The 24,230-nt window shown below is 44.6% G+C and overlaps 1 protein-coding gene across 1 annotated transcript in view; it reads left to right on the top strand.

The window, feature by feature from the left end:
- The first annotated feature begins 355 nt into the window (after positions 1-355).
- LOC124788761 overlaps positions 356-24,230 on the top strand; it is a 249,014-nt gene continuing 225,139 nt past the window's right edge. The window contains exon 1 of the mRNA XM_047256044.1: positions 356-511. Coding sequence (XP_047112000.1) covers positions 356-511 — 156 coding nt within the window. The remainder of the gene's footprint in view (positions 512-24,230) is intronic.

Here is a 24,230-nt window from a genome sequence, read left to right as displayed (position 1 = left end):
ACCCCGAGTAATAGAGTGTACAACTCCAAACATACCAGTGTGAAAAGCTTAGATTAAGAAAAAGATATGGAACACGATTAAATGTGACGATTATATCAATAGTTTTCCAGTAGATGCACGAAAAAATGTAAGTAAAAGTCAAAGATTGACACCTGGTCGTGGAACTCTGCTAATTATTGCTCGTCATGTTAGGCCGCTATTATTCTACCAGGTGTTCTTAGACTGATAAACAGGTGGTCCCTCTTAGCTGATACGACAGTATTATCTTATCTGGTGAAAGAACATAGTTTTCGGCTACAGAACTGCTGTCAGACGGACACCAAACGCTCAAGATAGGGCCATATTTCTCGTTAGAATGATTCTCCTCATCAGTTTGTCGATATTTATTATTTTTGTTGTACTTTACTGCGTGAAAGAAGATCCGAAACCAATATTTGGAGTTTACCAACAGAAAGGAAAATGGTACCCCATCAAGTTTGCAATTTTTTACATCATTTATCAGCTACGCAAGGTAAGCAGAAATAACTCAAAATTAAAGGCAATTTCTAAATACTCCGAGAACTTACGTTTCAAGCAGTTCTATAACCAGATATTTTTATTACGAAATTTTAATTTTTTTGTGACAAATGTCCCTAAATTCTGGAGTCTGTCGGCCGCATACATATCCTCTGGCAGCTAAATACATGGACTGGATAAAAAATAGTGGCAACTCAGCCGTAACATGAAGGATGTGCGTCAAATGGTATGCGCGCTGAATGCAGCTCAGTTGAAGTAGTGCAGTGATGGGTGACGGCTGTGTTTGAGTCAGCTGCAGTATGCAGTGTCTGAAAGTGTAGGAAGACAATTCAAGTAACCTAGCAGTATGTCACTGCAGCATATTACTGCAATTTCTTGCGACATCACCTTTGTCCTGCACTGAAAAGAAAGCGGCGGCACCTACTGGCACTGCATCCCATCATCCATGTCAATGCACGATGCCACAGCCGAACGATATGGCCGAGCGGTTCTAGGCGCTTCAGTCTATAACCGTGCGACCGCTACGGTCGCAGATTCGAATCCTGCCTCGGGCATGGATGTGTGTGATGTCCTTAGGTTAGTTACGTTTAAGTAGTTCTAAGTTCTGGGGGACTGATGACATCAGACGTTAAGTTCCATAGTGCTCAGAGCCATTTGAACGCTGCCGCACGGCGAATCCCGTGCAGTAGCTGCTGTGTACGTGGGAGTGGGGGATATTGGAACGTACACCGTATTCACCCGATATGAGTTCGTGCGATTACGACCTGTTCGCCAAAGTGAAGGAACCTCTCCCAGCCATGCGCTACAGCGCAAGAGAAGACACCTTCCGTGCCATAGGGCGGTCCTTGACAGACGTCGATAGAGATGGACGAGCTGACGCTGTACAACGCCTTGCATTTGAATGGGGAAAGGTGATCGAGATGCGGGTCGATTATATTTAGGGCATGTAACACGGTGAACGCCTCTCAGTAACGTCCGGTATGATTTAGTACAGTGTTGCCACTACTTTTTATCCAACCCTTGTGTCAACAATAATAATTTTTAAGTAATAAAGGCTTACAATACTTTCAAAAGCAAAGATTCGTAGTTACCGTCTTCCAACTGACAATTTTTTTTTACTTCACCATAAATAGCAAACCACTGCAAAGTACGTGCCAGAGAAAACCATAGCACGATACAATGATACCATATATTACATTTTATTCTCGTTCCAAACGCTTATGTACAGTGGGAAGAATGGCTGCTTCGTTTTCTCTGTACGTACTGTAATTAGTCGAAGCTTGTCTTCACAGTCTCTGTTACAGGAGGAATACATAGTGGATGAAGGATATCTCTAGTTTCTCCATTTAATACTGGTTCTTGAAACTCTTAAGTAGCCGGTTGTATGCCAGAACATTAATAAATAACAAGGGTCTCAACAGCTTCCCTGTCGCACGCCTGAGGTTACTTCTACTTCAGTCGAAAACTTTTTATTCAAGGTATCATGCTGTGCCCTCTCTACCGACAAATTCTCAGTCCAGTCACAAATGTTGTTCGATTTCCCATATAACCATTATTTTGCTAATAATCGGTGCTGTACCGACTCAAAAATGCTTTCCGGAAGTCAAGAACTACTGCATTCACGTGATTGCCTTGATTTATGGCTTTCGGGATGGCATGTGAGGAAAGCGTAAATTGGTTCCCGGCTTCCCGCATGATCGATGTTTTCGGAATCCACGCTGGTTGACTTGGAGGAGGTCATTCTGTTCGAAATACAACATTATGTTTGACTTCAAAATATGTTCTAGGATTCTACAATAGATGGATATAAAATAGAAGGGACGGTAGTTTTGTGGCTCACTTCTGTTACCCTTATTGTCGATTTTGGTGTGACTTGTACATTTTTACAGTCTACATCTACATAAATTCTGGTTAGCTACAGTTTGATGCATGGGAGACGGTACCACTCACTAATAGTCATTTCCTTTTTTGTTCCACTAGCAAATAGAGCGAAGAAAAAACGACTATCTGTATGCTTCCATACGAGCTCTGATTTCTCGTATCTTATCTTTGTCGCCTGTACGCGAAATGTATGTTGGTGGCAGCAGAATATTTTGCAATGAGTTTCAAACACCTGTTCTCTAAATTTTCTCAATATTGTTTCTTGAAAAGAATGTCATTTTCTCTTCCGGGATTTCGACTTGAGTTTCCTATACATCTACATAACACTTGAATGTTGTTCGAACCTGCTGGTTTGCTTTAGAATTGCTTTGACGTCTTTCTTTAATGCAAGATGGTACCGATCCTAAATACTCAAGCAGTACTCAAGAATAGCTCGCATGCTGTCTTCGTTACACATGAGCCACACTTTCCCAAAATTCTCCCAATAAGTCGAAGTCGAGCGTTCTCTTTCCCTACAATAATCCTCAAATGCTCATTCCATTTCATATCGTTTTGGAACCAGATATTTAAATGTGGTGACTGCGTCAAGCAGGAAACTACTAATGCTGTAGCCGAACATTACAGGTTTGTTTCACCTATTCAGTCGCATTAACTTTAGTTTTTCTACATTTATAAGTAGCTGCCATTCATCGCACTAACTAGAAATTTTGTCTAAGTCGCATTGTATCCTCCTATTGTCACTCAACGATGACACCTTACCGTACATCACAGCATCATCAGAAGAACACAGATGGCTGCCCACCCTGTCCGCCAGATGATTTACGTATACAGAAATAAAAGAAGTCTTATCACACTTCCCTGAGGCACTCCTGACGATATCCTTGTCTCCGATGAACACCTGGCGCCGAGGACAACGTAGTGGATTCTATTACTAAAGAAGTCTTCGAGCCACTCACATGTCCGGGAACCTAGTCCATATGTTCGAAGCTTTGTTAACAGTCTGCAGTGGGGTATTTTGCCAAACGCTTTTCGGAAATCTAGAAATATGGAATCTGCCTCTTGCCCTTCATCCATAGTTCGCAGTGTTCATGTGAGAAAAGGGAAAGCTGAGTTTCACACAAGCGATGCTTTCCAAGGCCGTGCTGATACATGGACATAAGCTATCAAGTCTCTAACAAATTTATTATATTCGAAATCAGAATATACTCCAGAATTCTGCAGAAAACAAATATTAACGATATTGGTCTGTGATTTTGCCAATCGGTTCTTTTACCTTTCTTATATACGGGAGCCAATTGCGCATTTTTGCAATTGTATGGGCCTTTGCACTGGACGAGAGATTGGCGATAAACGCAAGCTAAGTAAAGGGCCAGTGCCGTAGAGTACTCTTTGTAAAACCGAACTGGCATTCCATCCGGACCTGGAGACTTTTTTTTTTTTTCTTTTACAACTCTTTCAGTTGGTTCTCTACGCCAGGGATGCTTATTACTATGCTATCCATATGGGACTTGGTGGGATGGTCAAACGACATGTTTGCAATATTCTCCTGTGTGAACTATTTCTTAAATGCGGAATTTAAAAATTCAGGTTTCGTTTCACTATCTTCAACTGCCACACCAGACTTGTTGACAAGTGGGTGGATGGAAGCTTTAGCAATTTTACATAGGAGAAGAATTTTATCATGTTTTCGGCCAAATCTATTGTATGCTTCGCGCATTGATTTTTCCACAGACACACTAATATATACTAACCTTTGTTTGGCTTCAAATGGCTCTGAGCACTATGGGACTTAACTGCTGTGGTCATCAGTCCCCTAGAACTTAGAACTACTTAAACCTAACTAACCTAAGGACATCACACACATCCATGCCCGAAGCAGGATTCGAACCTGCGACCGGAGCGGTCGCGCGATTCCAGACTGTAGCGCCTATAACCGCTCGGCCACTCCGGCCGGCTAACCTTTGTTTATCGTCACTTGCACATTGTCTTTTGAACAGAGAGTGCAACAATCATTGCTTCCTCAGAATTTTTGTGATTTTCGTTCATAAACCACGGTGTGTCTTTTCCGTCCTTAATCCACTTACTGTGAAGAAGCTTGTCCAGAGCAAGATTTACACTTTGTTCATAATTCCTGTATGTTCATCATATTGGAACTAAATGACTGCAATTCATTGTCTAAGTGACATTCTAAAAGCCACTTACCTGTTCTTTGTAACAGGACCACTCTCCTAGCCTTCCTGAAAGATTTTGTAAGTTTTGCAGCTACAATCGCTATGACATCATGGTCACTAATCGCTGCCTCTATATTGACGCCCTGTTTGTAGCTACACTGATTACGGTCTGCCGAACTAGCATCTCAAGACAGTTTTCAGAAAACGTGTTCAAAATCGCTTCATAAGACTGTCCGTCTGTGCCGGCGCAATGAAAACATAGACGCCCCAGTCTATGCTCGGTAGGATAAGTCGACGCAGGAACGACGATGTATGGAAGTCTGGATCTGGCCGTGAGTCGTCCACGGATGTTAAGGCGACGGCCACCCAGCTGCCATTGTATGCTGCCTCATTAAATAGCAAGGAGATATTTTCCGCGCTGAGTCAAGCCGCCTCTTGCTGAGATCCCATATCTCACCATATCTCACAACCGGTACTCGCACATACGTTATGTAATTCCCATATAGGGGAGGACATTGTAATTGAAAGTTGCTGCCCGATATCGGTGGATACATACGGTTTTGCAATGCCTGTGTTCTTAAAAAGAACACCGTAATTTTCCTTCAGACACGCTTGCATGTCCGAAGGAATAGACACTGCGGCGTCTACTGCCGTTGTGAAATGCATGAATAGGTTGGTTAAGTTGTTTGCAGATGATGCTGTCGTGTATCGACTAGTAAATTCATCAGAAGATAAAAAAAAATTGCAGAACAATTTAGAGAAGATATCTCTGTGGCGCAAAAATTGGCAATTGACCCTAAATAACGTGAGGTCATCTACATGAGTGCTAAAAGGAATCCTCTAAACTTCGATTAAGGGGGGGTAGGACGTCAAACGGACCGACTTGGAGCAGGAGAGGCACCTCAGGACATTTTAATTTCCACTGTCTATATTTTTACAAAAAAATTCATAAAACTTTGTCAGCATGACCAGGAAGAATTCAAAATTCACCCTCATAGCAGTGGAAGTTCGAAAACATAAAGAAATAATTTTTTTTACATGTGAAATCTCATCATTTTTTTCACTTACTAATGGCGGTATTTGTTGCTATAGGTACACCTTTCTTCGTAAGTAAGAGAGATCCTTCTATGAACTGTGCACAGCATACAAACCATACTTAAAGGTGTATGAAACTCTAGAATTTTCGAAATCTATTAAAAACTGTGGTAAAAATTGAGGTAATTAACTATAAAATTTGTGTTTTTCCTAAACATGAAGTTTAAAATATAACAGTTCGTTCGTTTTTTCATAAATTAAATAAATTCTAGAGTTTCATACACCTGTGATTGTGGTATGTATGATGTGCAAAATTCATCGAAGAATCTCTCTAACTTATGAAGAAAAGTGTATCCATAGCAACAAATGCAGCCATTAGTAAGTGAAAAAAATGATGAAATTTCACACCTAAAAAAAATTTATTTTGTTATGTTTTCGAACTTCCACTGCAATGCATGTGAATCCAGAATCCTTCCTGGTGATACTGACAAAGTTCTATGAATTTATTTGTAAAAGTATAGACACTGGAAATTAAAATGTCCTGTGATGCCTCTCCTGCTCCAAGTCGGCCCGTTTGACGTCCTACTCCCCTTAAACGATAAAACAGTCAACTGTAAAGGCCATAAAATCAACCAAATGGCTCGGAATTACAAATACGAACAGCTTAAATTGGAAGGAACAGCCGCGCGAGATTAGCCGAGTGCTCATTGCCGGCACGGTAGCTCAGCGTGTTCGGTCAGAGTGCTGGTTGGCCTCGGTCATAAAAAAACTGAGTGGGACGAGCTACAAAACGAACTTCAACGTATGTCATGTGACGTCCGCAAAGACCAAACACACAGATAAAAAAAAAACAAAAAAAAAACAAAAAAAAAAAAAAAAAAAAAAAAACAACGCTCTAGGGCGCTGATGTCATGGACTGTTCGGCTGGTCCCGGCGGAGGTTCGAGTCCTCCCTCGGGCATGGGTGTGTGTGTTTGTCCTTAGGATAATTTAGGTTAAGTATTGTGTAAGCTTAGGGACTGATGATCTTAGCAGTTAAGTCCCATAAGATTTCACAAACATTTGAATATTTTTGGAAGGAACACGCTGAAAATGTTGGGGGGAAGGCTAACCAAAGACAGCGTTTTATTAGTAGGACACTTAGAAAGTGTAACAGATCTACTAAAGAGACTGCCTACACTACGCTTGTCTGTCCTCTTTTAGAGTACTGCTGCACGGTGTGGGATCCTTACCAGACAGGACTGATGCAGTGTTAGGCTGTGCGTAGTACATCAAGGAAGTTCAAAGAAGGATGGCACGTTTTATACTATCGCGAAGTAGGGGAAAGAGTGTCACTGAAACGATACAGGATTTGGGCTGGACATCATTAAAACAAAGGCGTTTTTCGTTGCGGCGGGATCTTCTCTCGAAACTTCAATCACCAACTTTCTCCTCCGAATGCGAAAATATTTTATTGACGCCGACCTACAAAGGGAGAAACGATCATCATAATAAAATAAGGGATGTCAGAACTCGCACGGAAAGGTATAGGTGTTCATTTTTTCCGCTGTACGAGATTGGAATAATAGATAATATTGTGAAGCTGGTTCGATGAACCCTCTGCCAGGCTCTTAAATGTGGATCTGCGGAGTATCCACGTAGATGTAGAAATATATTCACAGTTGCAAATACGAACAATCGTCAGCTGAGTAAGGTAATGACGACAACGAAGATTTGCGCCGGAGAGGGACTCGAACCCGGATGTCCTGCTTTAGGGTGCGCACAGAAAGACAGCAGGCTACCTGCTCTGGGGCTCACAGCGCGAGGCGGCACACAATGGCAGCTGGGTGGCGGCGCTGGCCGGCGCGGCACCGTGGCGGTCGGTGTGAACCGGAGTGAACGAGACTTTCTTTGCCTGCTTTCGGCGCGCCGGTTGGCGATGTGTTACAATGAGAGAGTCGAAGCGCACGGCCTGCGACCTTTCTCAAACGATTTTACAGAAACTGATCGGCAAAAAAAAATGGTTTTCACGTTACTTGTAACTTCATATGTCACCTTCATGGTGAAGTGCCCAAAATTTCGATAATGTTCTTTCTTATTGTGATATTCTCATTGAAGTAAGACGCTCTGAGAAAATTTGCAGTGGAAAACATGGGTCGCTATGACTTTTGCGTTTTATGAATGAAATTTAACCAAGATATTGAATTTTTCTTTAAACTTGGAAGGACGTCTCTGTCTCAAGTCTCGAGGAAATGGAATTTATTTAGCATGTACATTTCGACTGCATGCACGCGAGAACGAAAGATTCATAACATACCTCATAAACTGGCCTAGATATGGATACGAAATTTTGGCAAGTGATACCACGAAAAGAGGAGAGTGTTTTGCAGTATGGTTAACGTACGGAACTTTCTTATCTATGGCGCTGTAGCAGAAGCTACAGTTTTTGTTTTATTTTTCTACCCAGTACTGTAATTTATTGAGAGTCTTCGATCGCTATTGAAAAGAGAATTTGCTAGTATGAAAATAAACGAGAAATTTCTTATATTACAGCAAACAAGCACAATGAGGTTTTCTGTTAGGTACTGACCAGCCTGGTCGCCCATTGCTTATTTAAAAAAGACACTTTGTTTTAAGACTGTCGCTGTAGCTACTGAAAGGTGAGTTCGTGCAATTTATACTGTGTTTTGGCAGAAAAGCAAAAGTCAACCTGTCAACAAGAAAAATGTAGCCGTTCTCCATAATTTCTTCGAATGAGAAATCGTTAACAATTCAGACAAAAATAAATCGCCAATTCTGTTGCAACTTTTGGAGTAAACCTGTAACCCACCGTATTTTTAATGGTGAACGACTGGAATGGGAACTTACTACAGGATTTTTTCCTTGTTTTTCACCTTAGAAGTATGAAAATAATTCGTAGAAAATAGTGTACCATATTTCTGTTCCTATTTCCATTCATAGTGAAGTGGTGAACTTATCGAGGTTAAAATACACTCCTGGAAATTGAAATAAGAACACCGTGAATTCATTGTCCCAGGAAGGGGAAACTTTATTGACACATTCCTGGGGTCAGATACATCACATGATCACACTGACAGAACCACAGGCACATAGACACAGGCAACAGAGCATGCACAATGTCGGCACTAGTACAGTCTATATCCACCTTTCGCAGCAATGCAGGCTGCTATTCTCCCATGGAGACGATCGTAGAGATGCTGGATGTAGTCCTGTGGAACGGCTTGCCATGCCATTTCCACCTGGCGCCTCAGTTGGACCAGCGTTCGTGCTGGACGTGCAGACCGCGTGAGACGACGCTTCATCCAGTCCCAAACATGCTCAATGGGGGACAGATTCGGAGATCTTGCTGGCCAGAGTAGTTGACTTACACCTTCTAGAGCACGTTGGGTGGCACGGAATACATGCGGACGTGCATTGTCCTGTTGGAACAGCAAGTTCCCTTGCCGGTCTAGGAATGGTAGAACGATGGGTTCGATGACGGTTTGGATGTACCGTGCACTATTCAGTGTCCCCTCGACGATCACCAGTGGTGTACGGCCAGTGTAGGAGATCGCTCCCCACACCATGATGCCGGTTGTTGGCCCTGTGTGCCTCGGTCGTATGCAGTCCTGATTGTGGCGCTCACCTGCACGGCGCCAAACACGCATACGACCATCATTGGCACCAAGGCAGAAGCGACTCTCATCGCTGAAGACGACACGTCTCCATTCGTCCCTCCATTCACGCCTGTCGCGACACCACTGGAGGCGGGCTGCACGATGTTGGGGCGTGAGCGGAAGACGGCCTAACGGTGTGCGGGACCGTAGCCCAGCTTCATGGAGACGGTTGCGAATGATCCTCGCCGATACCCCAGGAGCAACAGTGTCCCTAATTTGCTGGGAAGTGGCGGTGCGTTCCCCTACGGCACTGCGTAGGATCCGACGGTCTTGGCGTGCATCCGTGCGTCGCTGCGGTCCGGTCCCAGGTCGACGGGCACGTGCACCTTCCGCCGACCACTGGCGACAACATCGATGTACTGTGGAGACCTCACGCCCCACGTGTTGAGCAATTCGGCGGTACGTCCACCCGGCCTCCCGCATGCCCACTATACGCCCTCGCTCAAAGTCCGTCAACTGCACATACAGTTCACGTCCACGCTGTCGCGGCATGCTACCAGTGTTAAAGACTGCGATGGAGCTCCGTATGCCACGGCAAACTGGCTGACACTGACGGCGGCGGTGCACAAATGCTGCGCAGCTAGCGCCATTCGACGGCCAACACCTCGGTTCCTGGTGTGTCGGCTGTGCCGTGCGTGTGATCATTGCTTGTACAGCCCTCTCGCAGTGTCCGGAGCAAGTATGGTGGGTCTGACACACCGGTGTCAATGTGTTCTTTTTTCCATTTCCAGGAGTGTAGATTATAAATATATGTAATCCATCTTCAACACATTAAAAGATAATTATGGTGGAGAAGTTCACCACTTCACTGCAGCAGAATTAGATAAGAAAGTTCCTATGTTAACCTTAAAGCAAACTACTCTCCTCTTTTTGTGCTATCACTCGCCAAAATCTCGTATCCATATCTCGACAGGTTTAGGGGTTATGAGGTATGTTATGAATGTTTCATTCTCGAGTGCATGCAGTCGAAGTGTACATGCTAAATTAAGTCAATTTTCTCGCGACTGGAGACGGACAGAGACGTCCTCCCAAGCCTAAAGAAAAATTCAATATCTTAGCTAAATTTCATTCGCAGCAACATATGGTGTTATATGCACCAAAACCAAAATCATAGCGACCCATATTTCTCATAGTAAAGTTTTTCGGATTTCGCGCAATGACTTAAATAGAATATCACAATAAGAATGACCATTAGCGGAATGATGGGCACCTCACCATGAAGTGGCATATAAAGCTTTATGTATCGTAAAATTCAATTTTTTTATGGATAGTTCGTGTGAGAAAAACTACAGAGCTAACAGAGCGCGCATGACGTTATGTCCGTGATGGCACAGCTGCACTTTGACTAGCAGGTTAACCAGCGTTCTTTGGCGTACAGTTCCATGCCATTCCTCCGTCAGCACGGTTCACAATTGCTGGACGCTCGTTGGCGCATGTGGACGAGCTGAAATATGTCTCTCCATTGCATCTCACTCATGACCGACGAGATTTAAGTCAGGGGAATTGCCAGGCCTTTTCATTCGCCGAATATCCTCTCTTTTCGAGAGCTCCTCCATCTGTGCTGTTCGGTGCAGTCACACATTGTCACCCAAGAAAATCAAGTCAAGCGTAATACTGATTTGTGACTGCATCAGCGATGTACTCTGTTGCTAGGTGTGTCTCAGATCGCCATCTGTCCTGCTTTACACAGTGGGCAAGCCTCTGACCTCTACTTCCTGTGATGAGGCATCTTGTCGCCTACTCGCAAAACTATTAGGGCAGGTCGTGAGTGGGTCGTGCTTGGATAGCTCAGTCGGTAGGACATCTGCCTGCGAAAGGCGAAGGTTGCAGGTTCGGGTCCCAGTCCGGTACTCAGTTTTATTCTGCCAGGAAGTTTCAAATCAGCCCACACCCCGCTGCACAGTGAATATTGATTCCGGATACTCAGTGTTACCATTCTCCAATCACTTTCCATATATGCTCACGACAGTAGCACATGAACAGCCGCCCAGTTACGCCATTTCCTAGTTGCTTGTTCCAAAGCACCAGGCCATGACAGCCTGTCCTTTATCAAAGCTGTTTCTATCTGCAGGCCCTTATCATCGGTCGAGTCATTTCCCACATGGTCACAATCTTCTCGTTAACATGTAACATTACTGTGCAGAATTTTCTGTTAGGCATTGCCTGTTAGAATCACTGTTAGTATAAGGATGGGTTTAGCTTTCCGTCCTCATTGTTTTTTTTTTAATATTTGGTTTTTTTACCTGCTTTGCCTAGCATTGAAATTTGTCTAATAGGGGAACTGATGTCGTTTGACCACCGTAATTGTTTTATTAATGGGTTGTCAGATCTTCAGGGTTTCCTATAAAGACTGTCCACTTGTTTCTTGGACCTTTCCAAGATTGGTGATTCTCCATTCGCCGTGTAGATATTGTGATGAAAAATTCACAGGCATGTGGTACATCCTACAGAGTTTGTAACTCGTTCAGATGTGCTGCAGCCACTTTTACCCACATTGTATTGGACTGAACTGGGGACCAAGAAACGACAGATAGGCTTCGTCCTCGCCGTAGCCCTCAATGGTTCACAACCCCACAACAGGCTACAGCAGTCCACTCACCCCACCGCCGCCCCACACCGAACCCAGGGTTATTGTGCGGTTCGGCCCCCAGTAAACCCCCCTGGGATCGTCTCGCACCAGACAAGTGTAACCCCAAATGTTTGCGTGGTAGAGTGGTTATGGTTGAAGCGTATGTGGAGACAGTGTTTGCGCAGCAATCGCCGACAGAGTGTAACTGAGGCCGAATAAGGGGAACCAGCCCGCATTCGCCGAGGCAGATGGAAAACCGCCTTAAAAACCATCCAGACTGGCCGGCACACCGGACCTCGACGCTAATCCGCCGGGCTGATCCGTGCCGGGGACCGGTACGCCTTCCCGCTCGGGAAACAGTGCGATTGATCGCACAGCTAGCCGGGCGGGTTTTCCTCATATTACTTATGTCTGTATTGTGTCTGTTCTTTTGGACATGCCCAAAACAACGGACAACACACATACATAAAATACGCACAGCTTCATGGCCATTAAGATCATTTCAGTGCGGATGCACTCTCTCTCCTGAACTTTTACGGGAATCCAGCGTGATGCAGCGAGCAATGAGTGTGGTCGACACGGGAAGCTACGTGAGTAGTGTACGACAAGTGGGACTTGGGTCACATGGAATGCGTGCTCAGTTAATCGAAGAGTTAAGTCGACTGCACATATAAAGCGGGAAGCTCGGGTTCGAGTGCCGGGCGAGCACAAATTTTCACTTGTTGTCAATGAATTCATTTCAGTGCCCAACCGCAGCCTGTGTCAGAACTTTTATTTCATTTCATCCCCATAATACATTGGTGTAGTCCATTACCAGTCGTATAAACATTCTATAAATAAGGTTTCTCAGCTTTCTCGATGTGATTGATTAATGGTGAGTTTCCAGGTGTTCTGCCGAGTTGTTTTTTTTTTATGCATAATATTTCGACGGTTAACCCACCATGCTCTTCAGGTGCTGCGAGTTTTGCTGTCTCGACTCCATAAAACGATAAGAACAACTGGGCAGAACATCCACAGGTAAACCATTAATTGTATGAATAGTATATCCTAGACTGTGCGAAAGCCCAGAGTTCATGCTGATCAATGGGTAAAGGGCACTGAACCTTTGTATTTTTTTTTTAACTGCCTGAACCCTTTTGCCTCTAAGTGAGAATAATTCAGATGTGTTCAACCGCATTTCTTCATTGGAGCGGTGTGCAGATGAACAGATGAGTGCAAATTTCTTTCAGCCAATTACAGAGCGTCTTAGAAGTCTCTGAGTATCGCAGAAAGATGGGAGGCAGTTTCTGTGTTTCGTTTTGATGCTGTTCAGCACTGTCTTTAGTTATTATTATTGCGTCTGGATTGGCGTCTGCTGAGGCGCTGAATGAATTTGACATTCAACTGCTGCTTGAGGTGGTACTGTCAGATTTCCGTCGTGTGAAATTTGTTGCCTAATAATGCGTAAACAGTGGCTGTACCCACAAAAGATGGATCATGACCGTAATTGTTTGCCAGGCAGTATTTGGTTTGCCTGTGATGTCATCGCACCAGTGTCCTATAAATACAAGCGCGTTGGTGTGATTGTTACGAAATAGCTTTGTGTAAAGTAACACACCTGGAAATTGAAATAAGAACACCGTGAATTCATTGTCCCAGGAAGGGGAAACTTTATTGACACATTCTTGGGGTCAGATACATCACATGATCACACTGACAGAACCACAGGCACATAGACACAGGCAACAGAGCATGCACAATGTCGGCACTAGTACAGTCTATGTCCACCTTTCGCAGCAATGCAGGCTGCTATTCTCCCATGGAGACGATCGTAGAGATGCTGGATGTAGTCCTGTGGAACGGCTTGCCATGCCATTTCCACCTGGCGCCTCAGTTGGACCAGCGTTCGTGCTGGACGTGCAGACCGCGTGAGACGACGCTTCATCCAGTCCCAAACATGCTCAATGAGGGACAGATCCGGAGATCTTGCTGGCCAGGGTAGTTGACTTACACCTTCTAGAGCACGTTGGGTGGCACGGGATACATGCGGACGTGCATTGTCCTGTTGGAACAGCAAGTTCCCTTGCCGGTCTAGGAATGGTAGAACGATGGGTTCGTAATGTGCACTATTCAGTGTCCCCTCGACGATCACCAGTGGTGTACGGCCAGTGTAGGAGATCGCTCCCCACACCATGATGCCGGGTGTTGGCCCTGTGTGCCTCGGTCGTATGCAGTCCTGATTGTGGCGCTCACCTGCACGGCGCTAAACACGCATACGACCATCATTGGCACCAAGGCAGAAGCGACTCTCATCGCTGAAGACGACACGTCTCCATTCGTCCCTCCATTCACGCCTGTCGCGACACCACTGGAGGCGGGCTGCACGATGTTGGGGCGTGAGCGGAAGACGGCCTAACGGTGTGCGGGACCGTAGCCCAGCTTCATGGAGACGGTTGCGAATGGTCCTCGCCGATACCCCAGGAGCAACAGTGTCCCTAATTTGCTGGGAAGTGGCGGTGCGTTCCCCTACGGCACTGCGTAGGATCCTACGGTCTTGGCGTGCATCCGTGCGTCGCTGCGGTCCGGTCCCAGGTCGACGGGCACGTGCACCTTCCGCCGACCACTGGCGACAACATCGATGTACTGTGGAGACCTCACGCCCCACGTGTTGAGCAATTCGGCGGTACGTCCACCCGGCCTCCCGCATGCCCACTATACGCCCTCGCTCAAAGTCCGTCAACTGCACATACGGTTCACGTCCACGCTGTCGCGGCATGATACCAATGTTAAAGACCGCGATGGAGCTCCGTATGCCACGGCAAACTGGCTGACACTGACGGCGGCGGTGCACAAATGCTGCGCAGCTAGCGCCATTCGACGGCCAACACCTCGGTTCCTGGTGTGTCGGCTGTGCCGTGCGTGTGATCATTGCTTGTACAGCCCTCTCGCAGTGTCCGGAGCAAGTATGGTGGGTCTGACACACCGGTGTCAATGTGTTCTTTTTTCCATTTCCAGGAGTGTATATTAGTGTAGCGTGGAAACATGTTTAGCTACGACATTGATTTGGGTGTCATTTTGAGGAGCTTGCGGAGCACTACTAGACCCAAATGCGACAATAAAAATGCAGACCGGAATATAAGTGAAACGTATTAAACTGAAAACTACAAAATAACGACCGAGAAGACTCGTAAGTATAATTGGAATTATAGGAAATGCAAGTCTTAGGAAATCTCACGTCGAAAGAAATCCAAAAACCTTAAAAGTCCAGTGCTGAGCGAATGCGACAGCTGCGGCAGCATCGAAAAGGAAATGAAAGAAATAGCGCAAATCGTTACTTATCTGGTCCATCGGGCATACAGCAGCCAGAGACAGTCGAAAAGATCTACGTTCATGTGTTGTCGTCACTGGAAGGAAATACGGGGAATAATGATAGTATAGACATAGATGTCAATGTAACAGTGCCAGACGAGTACGTATTGCGACCACCTATTATCGACGTGTTGTCAACCGACGATAACATGTCGTCCATGAACGCGCATAACGAAGCACTCGTTACGGTTTTATTCAGACGTATTCGTGAAAAATATACGGCGCGAACCCAAACTGCGCACACGTATAATTTTTTTTCGCAAAGCATTGTCACTCTGTGCGAGTGCATTGTAGACATTATTGACATGTAATAAAGAATGAATTTTCACTCTACGGCACAAAGTGCCCTATTTGAAACTTCTTGCCAGGTTAAAACCGTGCATCAAACTTTGACTCGAATCTGAGGTATCCAAGCGTCATGGACGAGCTGCCCAACCAACTATACTTCTGCCAACTTCACAGAAGTTCTCTTGCATACCTTTTGGAAATAAAGCTTTCTCCGCAGTATCCTTTCTTCCGAAAGGTGCGGGGTGCGATCAAAAAGTAACGTGATTTTTTTAATTTCGCGGGCTTTCCACATCCGATTTTCAATTTTTTAAAACTAGTTAGTTCAAGGTTCCCGATGCATGTTTGCGTTTTCAGCTGTTTTGAATATTTAATTTATTGTTGACAGTCGAAAAGGTTTTGCGTGTTTTCTAGTGCTCGGCGACTTTTTGCTTCCAAAAAAGATGGATCAAAGAATCTGCATTAAAGTTTCCTTTAAAAACAGAATTAAGTGCTGCATCGCTTACAAAATTTTGACTGTGGCTTTTGGCGAATCTACTATGAGTAAGACAATAGGTTACAAGTCGTATAAACATTTCAAAGAGGGTCGGGAAGACAACGACCGCCCTGGGCGACAATGTGGAAGAAGTAAAGAAAATGGTTCTGGAAAATCGCCACATTACCGTAAGAGAGGTTGCTGATGATGTCGGGGTATCCTTTGGTTCATGCCAAATTGTTTTTCGGATGTTTTGGGCATAAAAGATGTAGCAGCAAAGTTTGTTGTGAAATTGTTGAATTTCGTCCAAAAACGACGTCGCTTAGGCATCGCCCAGGAATTGCCGAATGAAGTCGCCCCAATCGAGAACTTCTGAAATGGTGACGGAACATGGGTATATGACGTCGAAACCACGGCCTATTCGTGCCAGTGGAAACTGCCTGAAGATCCAAGACAGAAAAATACTCGCTAAGTTCCATCACATGAGAAGGTTCTTTTCACTGTTTTCGTCGATTACAATGGTATAGTGCATCATGAGTTCCTGCCTTATGACCGTACGGTCAATAAGGAATACTGCTTGGAAGTTAAGTGCCGTTTGCATGAAACAATTCGAAGAAAACAACTGGAATTGTGGCAAAACCACTAGTGGAAACTGTATCACGATAATTCTCCCGCCCACACCTCAATGCTTGTTCGTGAATTTTTGACAAAAAAGAAAACCATTATCTTGCCTGAGCTATTGTAGTCGCCGGATTGGCTCCCTGCGACCTCTTTCTACTCCCAAGGCTGAAGAGAATCATGAAAGGACGTCGTTTTGCCACCACTGATGAGATAAAAACAGAACCACTGAAGGAAATGAACACCATATAGAAAAGTGAGTTCCGGAAGTGTTTCCAAGATAGGAAAAAGCGCTGGATCCAGTGTATTGTACCTGAGAGGGATTACTTTGAAGGGGACCAAGTTGAGGTTGATGAACAAATAAAGAATCTTAAAACAAAATTCCCGTTACTTTATGATCACACCTCGTACGCAGCAGGACTTAGGTGGGGCCAGGGCTGGTTTAACGCCCATCTGACACAATGGGCGCCAGAGGAGCCACAACTGTAAGATTTCTATACAGTGCGTATCGTAATTAGTAGCGAAAACTGATGTGGATGAAAGCGTGCGAGGGAAAAAAAGGTCGTACGGGGGAAGAAGGGTGCCAAGTGATAAGTCGCTTATGCTGAAAAATGTTCTCGAACTGGCCTTGGTGAGGCAGGTCACGAGGCATGCTTGGATAGCTCAATCGTTAGAGCATAAAAATGTTATGGAAAGGCAAAGTCTCTGGTTCGAGCCCAGTCCGGCACACAGTTTTAATTTATCAGGAAGTTTCATATTTATTGCTTTTGTTGCTCTTTGTATACCTAAAGACGCAGAAATTGTCATTTTGACAGGTTAAAGTTTCTTTCACACCTACACCAATGAGCCAAAACAATATGATCACTACCCTCCGCGAGACTGAATTACTGTGGAGGCACTTGACGCGATAAATGGAGGAGAGGAGAATGGGGAATCATAATTCGTTGTCTGCTCAGAAGTCGATAGATCGCTTTTCGATGGAACTTGATCCGTCGACAACCCCATCCAGCGCTCCTATGATGATGAGCTGGGAGTCGGTGGAGGAACACGACAATATGACAACCCGACATTGAACAATGGACTTTGGTAGGAATACTTATTCGGACTACCTCAGAGACGAAGGAATGGGGCATGAGCCATCACAGTCGACTTCAACATCAAGTCGTAAACGGAACCTGCACATGACTAGTGACGCCCAGCAGTCGTCTACGGCTGTAGCTTCTGGTTTTATTAAGCCTCCCAAAAACCGATCACATATATGTATGCGCACAGCGTTTACGGAAAAAATCTCTGGACACTGATGAACGAGCGATTATAACGTTAGTGAAATGTTGCTAACACGCAGCGGCGTGGCGACCGCGCATTGTCGTAAGTGAGCGGGGCATCGAGATTCACGCATGCGGCAAAGTGGACACTATCAGTCGGTTTGATATCATCACACGAAGCAGACGTGACTTGCAGTTAGAATTTCAACAAACAGCGCTTGGATTTTTGATCGCCGCTGTTCAGGATCGTTGTGTTCGAGGGATGAGAGAAATAAAGATGCTAATACTCCTATAAAGTTGTACTGTGAATGGGAGGAAGTTTCCAAAAAAAAATTGGTACTACCAATACGAGAACACATATACAACACATTTATTAAGCAGCATGTTTTACATTCTTTGTGTAGCAAGTTGTTCAAAATATAATTAATATGTTCCCTTATATTCATAGCTGCACGCAATGAAGCTTTATATCTCTTTTGTAAATTGTCTTATGCTGTTTTTGGTACGTTTCGGTACACATCCTGGAAAATGCAGCTTTAGTCTCATTTATTGATTCGACGTCATGGATGATGTTGCGTAATAAAGTTATGCTTTCACAGTGCGTACTGCATTTTCTACACTGGTTTCGATAGGTCTATGCAAAATTCTAAATTTAGATGTTATAGAGCCGAAAGAACATTCCGCCATCTTTCGTGTTTGAGATAACCGGTAGTTGTATCTATCTTTAGCGTCACCTACAGTGTTTGTCCTTTCTGGAGAAGGCCTCACTAAAAACTCCCTTTGAAGTAAATGCTACATCCCCTGCGAAAACGTATGGACACTTGAAAGTGGATCCTGGCAGAAACGGTTCTTCTTTGTGGGTTTTTAGTCTTCCCATTTCTGTTGCATGGCGGAAGGAGCAATCATCAGAAACAGCTGCATCATTCTCTTTGCCGAACAAATACCGGTAACAAATCTATAATTTATGTTATTTACTTTTAATAGTACAGTCGGAAAGAAAGATATGTAGCAGTAATACATGGAACCAGATTTAGTGACTTTTTTAATGTGGATGTGTTTCCCATCCATACATCCAGACAGGTTAGGGAATTCCCAACTGTCCCAAAAACATTGTGCTATTTTTTAAAGTCATCTTCAGTTGGCTTGAGCACGTGCTTTCTACATCTACATCTACATCTATACTCCGCGAGCCACCTTACGGTGTGTGGCGGAGGGTACTTATTGTACCACTATCTGATCCCCCCTTCCCTGTTCCATTCACGAATTGTGCGTGGGAAGAACGACTGCTTGTAAGTCTCCGTATTTGCTCTAATTTCTCGGATCTTTTCGTTGTGATCATTACGCGAGATATATGTGGGCGGTAGTAATATGTTGCCAATCTCTTCCCGGAATGTGCTCTCTCGTAATTTCGATAATAAACCTCTCCGTATTGCGTAACGCCTTTCTTGAAGTGTCCGCCACTGGAGCTTGTTCAGCATCTCCGTAACGCTCTCGCGCTGACTAAATGTCCCCATGACGAATCGCGCTGCTTTTCGCTGGATCATGTCTATCTCTTCTATTAATCCAACCTGGTAAGGGTCCCATACTGATGAGCAATACTCAAGAATCGGACGAACAAGCGTTTTGTAAGCTACTTCTTTCGTCGATGAGTCACATTTTCTTAGAATTCTTCCTATGAATCTCAACCTGGCGCCTGCTTTTCCCACTATTTGTTTTATGTGATCATTCCACTTCAGATCGCTCCGGATAGTAACTCCTAAGTATTTTACGGTCGTTACCGCTTCCAATGATTTACCACCTATGGCATAATCGTACTGGAATGGATTTCTGCCCCTATGTATGCGCATTATATTACATTTATCTACGTTTAGGGAAAGCTGCCAGCTGTCGCACCATGCATTAATCCTCTGCAGGTCCTCCTGGAGTACGTACGAGTCTTCTGATGTTGCTACTTTCTTGTAGACAACCGTGTCATCTGCAAATAGCCTCACGGAGCTACCGATGTTGTCAACTAAGTCATTTATGTATATTGTAAACAATAAAGGTCCTATCACGCTTCCCTGCGGTACTCCCGAAATTACCTCTACATCTGCAGATTTTGAACCGTTAAGAATGACATGTTGTGTTCTTTCTTCTAGGAAATACTGAATCCAATCACAAACCTGGTCCGATATTCCGTAAGCTCGTATTTTTTTTCACTAAACGTAAGTGCGGAACCGTATCAAATGCCTTCCTGAAGTCCAGGAATACGGCATCAATCTGCTCGCCAGTGTCTACGGCACTGTGAATTTCTTGGGCAAATAGGGCGAGCTGAGTTTCACATGATCTCTGTTTGCGGAATCCATGTTGGTTATGATGAAGGAGATTTGTATTATCTAAGAACGTCATAATACGAGAACACAAAACATGTTCCATTATTCTACGACAGATTGACGTAAGCGAAATAGGCCTATAATTATTCGCATCTGATTTATGACCCTTCTTGAAAATGGGAACGACCTGCGCTTTCTTCCAGTCGCTAGGTACTTTACGTTCTTCCAGCGATCTACGATAAATTGCTGATAGAAAGGGGGCAAGTTCTTTAGCATAATCACTGTAGAATCTTAAGGGTATCTCGTCTGGTCCGGATGCTTTTCCGCTACTAAGTGATAGCAGTTGTTTTTCAATTCCGATATCGTTTATTTCAATATTTTCCATTTTGGCGTCCGTGCGACGGCTGAAGTCAGGGACCGTGTTACGATTTTCCGCAGTGAAACAGTTTCGGAACACTGAATTCAGTATTTCTGCCTTTCTTCGGTCGTCCTCTGTTTCGGTGCCATCGTGGTCAACGAGTGACTGAATAGGGGATTTAGATCCGCTTACCGATTTTACATATGACCAAAACTTTTTAGGGTTCTTGTTTAGATTGTTTGCCAATGTTTTATGTTCGAATTCGTTGAATGCTTCTCTCATTGCTCTCTTTACGCTCTTTTTCGCTTCGTTCAGCTTTTCCTTATCAGCTATGATTCGACTACTCTTAAACCTATGATGAAGCTTTCTTTGTTTCCGTAGTACCTTTCGTACATGATTGTTATACCACGGTGGATCTTTCCCCTCGCTTTGGACCTTAGTCGGTACGAACTTATCTAAGGCGTACTGGACGATGTTTCTGAATTTTTTCCATTTTTGTTCCACATCCTCTTCCTCAGAAATGAACGTTTGATGGTGGTCACTCAGATATTCTGCGATTTGTGCCCTATCACTCTTGTTAAGCAAATATATTTTCCTTCCTTTCTTGGCATTTCTTATTACACTTGTAGTCACTGATGCAACCACTGACTTATGATCACTGATACCCTCTTCTACATTCACGGAGTCGAAAAGTTCCGGTCTATTTGTTGCTATGAGGTCTAAAACGTTAGCTTCACGAGTTGGTTCTCTAACTATCTGCTCGAAGTAATTCTCGGACAAGGCAGTCAGGATAATGTCACAAGAGTCTCTGTCCCTGGCTCCAGTTCTGATTGTGTGACTATCCCATTCTATACCTGGTAGATTGAAGTCTCCCCCTATTACAATAGTATGATCACGAAACTTCTTCACGACGTTCTGCAGGTTCTCTCTGAGGCGCTCAACTACTACGGTTGCTGATGCAGGTGGTCTATAGAAGCATCCGACTATCATATCTGACCCACCTTTGATACTTAACTTAACCCAGATTATTTCACATTCGCATTCGCTAATAACTTCACTGGATATTATTGAATTCTTTACTGCTATAAATACTCCTCCACCATTGGCGTTTATCCTATCCTTGCGGTATATATTCCATTCTGTGTCTAGGATTTCGTTACTGTTGACTTCCGGTTTTAACCAACTTTCCGTTCCTAATACTATATGCGCACTATTTCCTTCAATAAGAGATACTAATTCAGGAACCTTGCCCTGGATACTCCTGCAGTTTACCAATATTACGTTAACTTTTCCTGTTTTTGGTCTCTGAGGACGGACGTTCTTTATCAACGATGATAATGTCCTCTCTGGTAAGCTGTCAGGTATTTTATCGTTTCGCCCAAGGGGGGTCCCTCTAACCTAAAAAACCCCCGTGTGCACGCCACACGTACTCTGCTACCCTAGTAGCTGCTTCCGGTGTGTAGTGCACGCCTGACCTGTCTAGGGGGGCCCTATAGTTCTCCACCCAATAACGGAGGTCGATGAATTTGCAACCATTATAGTCGCAGAGTCGTCTGAGCCTCTGGTTTAGACCCTCCACACGGCTCCAAACCAGAGGACCGCGATCGACTCTGGGCACTATGCTGCAGATATTAAGCTCAGCTTGCACTCCGCGTGCGATGCTGGTTGTCTTCACCAAATCAGCCAGCCGCCGGAAGGAACCAAGGATGGTCTCAGAACCCAAGCGGCAGGCGTCATTCGTTCCGACATGTGCTACTATCTGCAGCCGGTCACACCCAGTGCGTTCAATAGCTGCCGGAAGGGCCTCCTCCACATTACGGACGAGACCCCCCGGCAAGCACACCGAGTGCACACTGGCATTCTTCCCCGACCTACCCGCTATTTTCCTGAGGGGCTCCATAACCCGCCTAACGTTGGAGCTCCCTATAACTAATAGGCCCGCCCTCTGTGACTGTTGGGACCTTGCCGGAGAATCGGCCACTGGCCCAACAGGCGAGGCATCCTGTGGTGGCTCGGAAACGATGTCATCACCACTAGGAAGCACCCCGTACCTGTTGGAAAGGGGTAAGGCAGCTGCCACGCGGCCAGATCCCACCTTCGCCTTTCGGCCAGGCACGCGCGAGCCCACCACTGTCCGCCATTCACCCTGGAGTGATGGCTGACCGGTAAGATGCTCACTGCCGGAAGACGCAGCGACATCAGGGGTTCCATGTGATTCCAAGGCCACCGAAGTAGGCATAGGTCTCACCACAGTTGCCCCAACGCCACTACGAGCCGACGCCTGCGCCTCGAGCTCGATGAGCCTAACAGACAAAGCCTCCACCTGCCCCCGAAGAGTGGCCAATTCTCCTTGCGTCCGCTCACATGACTATGTTTACCCTACTCTATACGGTGACAAATTCTCAAGATAATCTTCTGATGAGCTACTCTGATAATCAAGAAACACTCACTGAAATACGAGACGCGAAAACTACGCTAGGTTTTCCCAGAAAAACTATTTAAAAGCTAAGCGCAGCAAATAAGTACAAAAGCGCTTTATACAAACAGTACTCGCTGCTGCTGGTGCTCTCGCTCTGGCTGTCACAAGACAACTGCTGATTCAAGTGACTAGTGGCTAACGGCCGCGAAACAAACAAAAGACGGTTTTAGGGCGCTTTCTGTTCTAAACGATTAAGAAAACACTAAGAAATCTAACACGAAAACTACGTAAAGTTTTATCAAGAACTGTTAGTTACTATGCAGAGCTGATAAACACAAATAGAATCCCTTCCTCAGTGGAAGGTCGTAAACAAAATGCAAAATAAACGCTTTATACAAACAGTACTCGCTGCTGCTGGTGCTCTCGCTCTGGCTGTCACAAGACAATGTTGTCCATCCAGTTTTACAAATTTGTACAACGATTGTGGAAACACCCATTTTTAAATTACGAAACAACAGGTGAGTTGGCGGAACTGTGTTAGTTTTACTCAATTGCAAAACAGGTTTTATATCGTCCACGATATAACCAAACGTCGCTAGTAACCACTGAGCTTATTCCTTGACGTAGCAAATGTTGACATTGATTTGATTTTTCATACAAATCGTGAAATTTTCCTTGTACGAGGTGTGCAATAAAAGTACCAAGATTGATCGTTTATCTACTATTTTTTTTTTTTTTTCAAACAACAATACTGTCCGCTTCTAAGTAGTTCCTTCCGGCAGACAGGGTACATCGGTGGTGTCGTTCCCAGTCTTAGTAGCAGCATTAAAAGGCTGGTAGGGTCTTTAGCATGTCGGTCACATTCATTTGAATGTTCTCTAGAGTCCCAAAATGACGCCCTTTTAAGCTATTTTTCAATTCTGGCAAAAGAAAAAAATCGCGTGGACTGAGATCAGGTAAATAGGGGGACTGTGGAATAACAACAATGCCATTTGAGATCAAAAATTCCCTGATGGAAGTGGATGTGTGGCATAAGGTGTTGTGATGATACAGCATCCACTTGTCTGCAATGTGCAGTCTTTCCCAATTTAGCCTTTTCTCGAGCCTTTCGATAACATCATTGTAAAATACTTGGTTGATAGTTTGTCCTGTAAGAACGAATTCTTTATGCGCGATATCCATAATGCCAAAAAAGCAAATCAGCATTGTTACTATAGGTTATCCGTCATGAGCTGACTGCATTTTCTAAGGACACATGTGCATTGATCTTCTTGAGAGAATTGGAAATGACCACGAATGATTCGGTTCAGCAGCGTGCTGTCA

The sequence above is a fragment of the Schistocerca piceifrons genome, chromosome 3 (assembly GCF_021461385.2).
Source record: "Schistocerca piceifrons isolate TAMUIC-IGC-003096 chromosome 3, iqSchPice1.1, whole genome shotgun sequence".
Lineage (NCBI taxonomy): Eukaryota > Metazoa > Arthropoda > Insecta > Orthoptera > Acrididae > Schistocerca > Schistocerca piceifrons.
Note: the sequence above shows the minus strand (reverse complement) of the source record. Positions and strands in the feature narration are given on the sequence as shown.